Source organism: Bos indicus x Bos taurus, chromosome 2 (genome assembly GCF_003369695.1).
Source record: "Bos indicus x Bos taurus breed Angus x Brahman F1 hybrid chromosome 2, Bos_hybrid_MaternalHap_v2.0, whole genome shotgun sequence".
Classification (NCBI taxonomy): domain Eukaryota; kingdom Metazoa; phylum Chordata; class Mammalia; order Artiodactyla; family Bovidae; genus Bos; species Bos indicus x Bos taurus.
In genome coordinates, this window is record NC_040077.1 from 22,080,629 (window position 1) to 22,087,256 (window position 6,628).

Genomic DNA, 6,628 nt, shown 5'->3' on the forward strand with positions numbered 1-6,628 from the left:
GAAGCGACTTAGCAGCAGCAGCAGCAGCATGGACCTAACATTCCAGGTTCCTATGCAATATTGCTCTTGACAGCATCAGACTTTATTTCCATCACCAGTCACATCCACAGCTGGGTGTTGCTTTTGCTTTGGCTCCATCCCTTCATTCTTTCTGGAGTTATTTCTCCACTGATCTCCAGTAGCATATTGGGCACCTACCGACCTGGGGAGTTCATCTTTCAGTGTCCTATCTTTTTGCCTTTTCATACTGTTCATGGGGTTATCCTGGCAAGAATACTGAAGTAACTTTTTTTGGTGGGATCGTACATTCTCTTGTCGATGGTTGTTCAGCAGCGAGTTGTAATTTTGGAGCTCTTGCAGGAGATGAGTGCACGTCTGTCTACTCCACCATCTTGGAGTCATCCCACCACTAATGGTTAAGAAAACACAAATCAAAGTACAATGAAATACACTTTACATTCATTAGGATGGCTGCTATCAGGAAAGCAGTATTAAGAAATGGAGAAGATAACTGAATGTCCAACAAAAGGGAACTGATTAGATTAACTATAGTAGTATTAGGATATCCAACCAGTCCATTCTAAAGGAGATCAGCCCAGGGTGTTCTCTGGAAGGAATGATGCTAAAAATGAAACTCCAATACTTTGGCCACCTCATGAGAAGAGTTGACTCATTGGAAAAGACTCTGATGCTGGGAGGGATTGGGGGCAGGAGGAAAAGGGGACAACAGAGGATAAGATGGCTGGATGGCATCACCGGCTCGATGGATGTGAGTTTGGTTGAACTCTGGGAGTTGGTGATAGACAGGGAGGCCTGGCGTGCTGCGATTCATGGGTTCGCAAAAAGTCGGACACGACTGAGCGACTGAACTGAACTGATACTTCTATAATAAAATGCAATATGTCATTAATAATTGTATTTATAAAGAATGACTTAAAAATGTTCAAATGATCCTGCTTTTGGAAGGAAAAAGAACAGATATACACATAACCTTATAGGTTATCTCCAGGTGGTACAAGCATTAATGAATTTTTGTTTTGTTTTTCTCATCCATATTTTCTCAATCTATAATATACATATATGTATAATCACATATACTAAGTTTGTGATGAGAAAAAAAAGTAATTTTTAAAGAACTTTAACTTCCCACAAGTTCAGCGGCAGGTCCTCCTTCTCTAGTAAAATTTGTTCAGGTCCTTACCCACTTCTCCCTTTCATTTCTCATGCATGTGCGCTCGTTGTTTACAGCCTTGATCATGGGTAGGCGGGGGGTCGTGGGTACTTTTGCAGCCATTCTTGAGTTTTACAGTGAGAACATAAGTTCTCTAACCAAAGTTTGTATTTTGTCTAATTTTTCATCAAGGTGGATCTAACCGAAGAGAGAGGGGTGCTCCACCCCTGCCTCCCATCCCGAGGTGATCCTTGCCTGCTCTTCTACACTCAAGCCCCAGAGCTCCTTCTGTCGTTGCTGTCCAAGTCGCACACCCTCCTCCTCTGTCCTCCCTTGTTCCCTTCATAATGGCAATAGGGAAGAAGGGAGGTGATGTGGGAATATGTGTGTGTAGGGTGCGTACACAGTAAAGGTATGCACCTTGCTTTTTATATTGTGTATAGCCTTAAAGCTATTGCTTGCTTCAGCTACAGCCTGTTGGCTGCTTTGGGGATCAACAGGCTTTTGTGACAAGTAGGCAGCGATGAAATTGTGTCCCAGCTTTCAACCAACCAAATTCAAACATTCACTGCTTTTTTGCTACAAACCACAATATAAAGGTCCCTGAGAGTTGTTTGTTTCCATGCCTTTTTTTTTTTTTTTCATGTTTGGCCTCCTGTCTGTTTCCATGAACCACAGACCACCTAAACAAGTTGCTCACATAAAATATTTGCAGTTACAAGATGTCCAATCTTGGGTGGTCTGAGGTAAGCCCTGGGACAGAGCTATTCAATAGAAATATAATGTGAACCAGGTATACAATTTTAAAATTTCTAGTAGCAACATAAAACAGGAAAATAGGTGAAATTAATTTTAATATATTTTATTTAACCCTAATATCCAAAATATCATTTCAACTTGCAGTCAGTATAACAATTTTAATGAGATATTTTATATATATATATATTTTTGGTACTAAGTCTTCAAACTCCAGTGTGTACTTTACACTTGAAACACATCTCCATTTGGACGTGTCACATTTCAAGTGCTCAGTAGCCACACATGGTTGGTGGCTACCATGTTGGACAGTGCAGATCTATAAGACAGAGCCTAGTGCAGACACCTCTTGTTTCAGAAACAGAAAAGGCCAGATGAGCTATAGCAATTCAAGAGGTAGCTAAAAATAAAGTTAGGACCCTTGTTTGGCAAATAGTTTTCCTTAGATTTTTCTCCCTTATTTTCCCTCTTCCCTTGAAATCTGTATACAAGTGTTGCGTCACAGTACCAAGGTCAGAAATTGATCTACTAGGGTTTACAGTCATGTGGAATAAAGCCATTGAAAAGAAACTGAAAGCCAGTCGGGGCTCTCTAGCTGAGAACCAGCTTCCTTGAGCTCACCTGTTGGTTGGCCTCCTGCCTTATGCATTTCAAGTGGCTTCACGCCTCTCCAGCCCAGCTTGTTCCTTAGGGCAGGAGGCTCATAGGCTCCATAGTTGTGGGGGAAAGTCAGGGAAAGGTAGCAAATCAGAAATGTGGAAGAAGGGAACAGATTTTAATTGATGGGCAAAACTCTAAAATTCGAAATCTGATGCCTATGGCGTTGAGAGAAAGAGGTTGCTGCTGGAAATTGGAGGGAACTTGTTTTGAATCTATCTGGGAGAATCATTTGCCTTGGGTCTATGCAAATAAAGCTCCCCCAGAGGACCATCGGGATGAGCCAGCCTTGCCTTTTTTGTATGATTTTGTTTACAAAACTTTACTGGGACTTTTAAATCTAGCTATAGACTTGGAAAAAATTATTTCCATTTAGATGTTTTATATAGTTGATTATGTTTAAAATTACCATTACTTATTTTTTAAAAGTTCACAGCTATATATGTATATGTATATCTACCTAAACTTTGTATCATGGTTTCAGTGTATTCATGTATTCCTGGGAGATGCTAACAAGAAATCAATCCAAAGAAAAATTTGAAAGAAGCACTCATATTTATAGAATAATTGTTTCATTTTTATAAAATCAAAAGAACTTAGAATTCTAATAAATGGGATGTCTAATAAATTATGAAGTTGCCCATTTGAGTATATAGTATTTTTATAACTTTCCTTGCCAAAGTCTTGGGCTTATTAATACATTAGAAAACTTGGGTTTTTCCCTAGTTCTCTACCATTCTGTTTGTCTTGCATACATTCACTTGGGGCCCTTTACCTAAAGAAAATCAAGGAATAACAAAAATCAAGCTGTAACAAACTTGGTATTTTCAGAAAAAAGCTTTTAATCTCTAATATTTTGATAATATGGCATCATTTTATTTTGAATTCTTTGATCAGATATCAATAGTTAGTAAAAATCCCTATGATAAGAGCATGTTGACCCACTTCAGAAAAGATGGAGTTGAACTCTCCCAGCAAATATGGCAGAGAAAAGTCTGACTCCAAAAAAATGGGTCTGAATTTTGTAAGGGGTAGTAAGAATAGCCAATTTCTTTATATATTCCAACTTTGCAGGTACCATCCTAAAGTTTGAAACACGGTCACAGCTCAGAGTTGCTATTTATCCAGGATAGAGATGTTTTAAAATGTATTTTTAAGTGAATATTCCATTAATACATGTACACCCTTTCTTTGAAATTTAGAAACCTAATTGTGTCCAAAACTTTGAACAAATTCTATGCTAAAATATTTAACTATAGCAGATAACAGAAATTAATACATCCTTCCCTGAAACCAGAGCTTACATATGTTTTTCCCCATAAAATTTCCAGATAAATGTATTCAAGATGCAATACAGTATTTTAACATTTACATGTCATTTATATGAAAATGTATTACAGTATTAAAATTCAGTGTTCGGTATTTATTTCAGTATGCATTTTATTTAGTAAAAACCAAGAAAAATGTTTAATCCAATGGTGCCTTACTTGGTGATTTGAGAGAAATTGACTTTTTATGTCTAAGTAGCAGATTATTTGCATATTTGTAAAAACTGTTAGGCCTTTATATTTTAATTTGTAATACCAATTTTGTTATTTTAGTAGCAGAAATGTGATGACTGTTAAATAGTGCCCAAAATTTTCTGGCATGATGAAATTAATTTCTCCCTATTTATAATGAGGGACTGTAAAGAAGAAATGTTTTTCATACCACTGCACTGTGTAAACGTGCACATCCGGATACCTGTGTCATCAGGACAGCTTACCTGGTGGGGTAGGACCTACCCTCCATACCTGCGTCTTTGTAAACTAGCCAGACAATAAATAAAAGCAGAATGGTCAGACTGTCATCTGGTGGGTTTTATTTTAAGTACTGTCTATGTAAATATAAGTGAGAAAACAAGTGTCTGATTTCTGCTTTATACTCTGGTACAGACAGACAAAAAAAGAAGAAAAAGGTCCATAGAGTAAGTAAATACTTAGTGCGATCCACTTTTAACCTCCTTGTATTTCCTGAGAACTTGCCTCTTAGTCAAAATTTGTTGTCTCTTTACCTGAGGCAAATGCCTCTACTCTGAGGTAAATGACGGGTGGTGGAAGGAATGGAAGATGTAATTACAAAGATTATCACTGACACTGATAAAAAGGAAAGGCCAGTGGAAATTTAGGAGGCCCAATAGAGTGGTGGTTTGTCTGTTTTTTGTTTGTTTTTGGACAGTTACACTATTTCTTAGGGGAAAAAAAGAAGCAAGATTTGCAAACTGAATTTAAGTAGTCATAAAAACTGAGTTTCTGAGTTTATAGCTTCAATAAATTGAGTACTAAGCTCTACTATAGTAACCTTTCTTTCTGGACACAGGTATTTTCCTTTAAAAACACCATTGATCATTCCCATTATGATCTCAGACACCATAACTTAAGTGCTTGAGGTGGAAAAAGCACAGAGAAAAGCTTTATATGTCTTTGACTTTTAAAATCTCTCTTCAATCTCCAGGTGAGTATAGCTTCCAGTCTTCAGGTTAGGGCGTGGGTTAGTCACGCAGTCATATCCGACTCTTTGCGATCCCATGTACTGTACGGGCTCCTCTGTCCATGGAATTCTCCAGGCAAGAATACTGGAGTGGGTTGCCATTTCCTCCTCCAGAGGATCTTCCCAACCCAGGGATCGAATCCGAGTCTCCTTCATTGCAGGTGGATTCTTTACCATCTGAGCCACTAGGGAAGCCCCCAGGTTAGTGTAGCTTCCTTTAATCTTGGTAATCTTGACACTGAAGCATGACTGACATTGACCTTTGCTCCATTCCTCTTTAGGATGCTACTGGAGGGCAGGCAGAACCACAAGATTTAATTTCCCCCACCTGGCTTCCTAGAGAGGAATTAATTGTAATCATCTCTATTTCTTTTCTAACTGTTCTATCTTTTATTGACTTTCCAACCTCACTCTTCTCCTACAACTATTCCTAATAAGCAGTTAATTCACTTATAGAATTTCTCATGGTTCAAAAGTATCCAGAAGTGAATTCAGGTATATCAGAATTCCATGTTAGGGACACATGCATCAGAGGAGGTGTCATGCATCTGCAGTTCCTAAATGGGTCTTGCTATTCCTTGTCTCCATGACTGCAATGTCCTTTCTTCTCTTTGTCTAACTTACTCCTCAGTTTTCAAAATCTCATCTTTTCCTGACTGCTGGAATATATTTTTCAGGGACTTACTTTATCCCCCCTCAGCATTACTGAGACTTGTTCATGCTACTTGCTGTCCACAGCTATTCGGTAGTCCACGCTATGATTATATCACATTTTGTTTATTTCACTGTTAATGGAAATTTCAGCTTGTTTTTGTCTTTTTATTTATTACAAATAATACTGTTATAAACTGTATTCTCATCTCCTGGTGTACATGTGCAAGAATTTTGCTAGTGTCCATAAGTGTGTAGGAATAGAATTGACTGGTCAGTTTTAATAGGTCATGCACTGATTTCTGCTGTGCTGCACTGCATGCCACATCCTCTTGCTCCATGTCTTTATAAACTCTTGATATCAGCAAGGTTTTTAGAGAAGTTTCTTCAGCATTTCTTGTGAAGCTGGTTTGATGGTGCTGGGGGCTTTTGCTTATTTGTAAAGTTTTTTATTTTCTCTGTCAAATCTGTACAAGAGTCTTGATAGGTAGAGTATTCTTGACTGTAGGTTTTTCCCTTTCATCACTTTAAATATATCCAGCCACACCCTTCTGGCCTGCAGAATTTCTGCTGGGAAATCAGCTGATAACCTTATGGAGATTACTTTGTATATTATTTTTTGCTTTTAATGTTTTATCTTTGTCTTTAACTTCGGTCAATTTGATTAATATGTGTCTCAGTATATTCCTCCTTGGGTTTATCCTGTATGGAACTCTCAGGGCTTCCTGGACTTCAGTGACTATTTCCTTTCCCATGTTAGGGAAGTTTTTGACTATTATCTTTTTTCAAATATTTTCTCAGGCGCTTTCTCTTTCTCTTCTCCTTCTGGGGCCCCCATAATGTGAATATTGCTGTATTTAATGT

The 6,628-nt window shown here is 38.0% G+C and overlaps 1 protein-coding gene across 3 annotated transcripts in view; it reads left to right on the forward strand.

The window, feature by feature from the left end:
* Window positions 1-4,433, forward strand: part of WIPF1 (WAS/WASL interacting protein family member 1) — a 129,085-nt gene extending 124,652 nt beyond the window's left edge. For all 3 annotated transcript variants that reach the window (XM_027557221.1, XM_027557239.1, XM_027557231.1), the window contains exon 8: window positions 1,364-4,433. In XM_027557221.1, coding sequence (XP_027413022.1) covers window positions 1,364-1,419 — 56 coding nt within the window. In that variant the 3' untranslated portion in view covers window positions 1,420-4,433. The remainder of the gene's footprint in view (window positions 1-1,363) is intronic.
* Window positions 4,434-6,628: the final 2,195 nt, after the last annotated feature.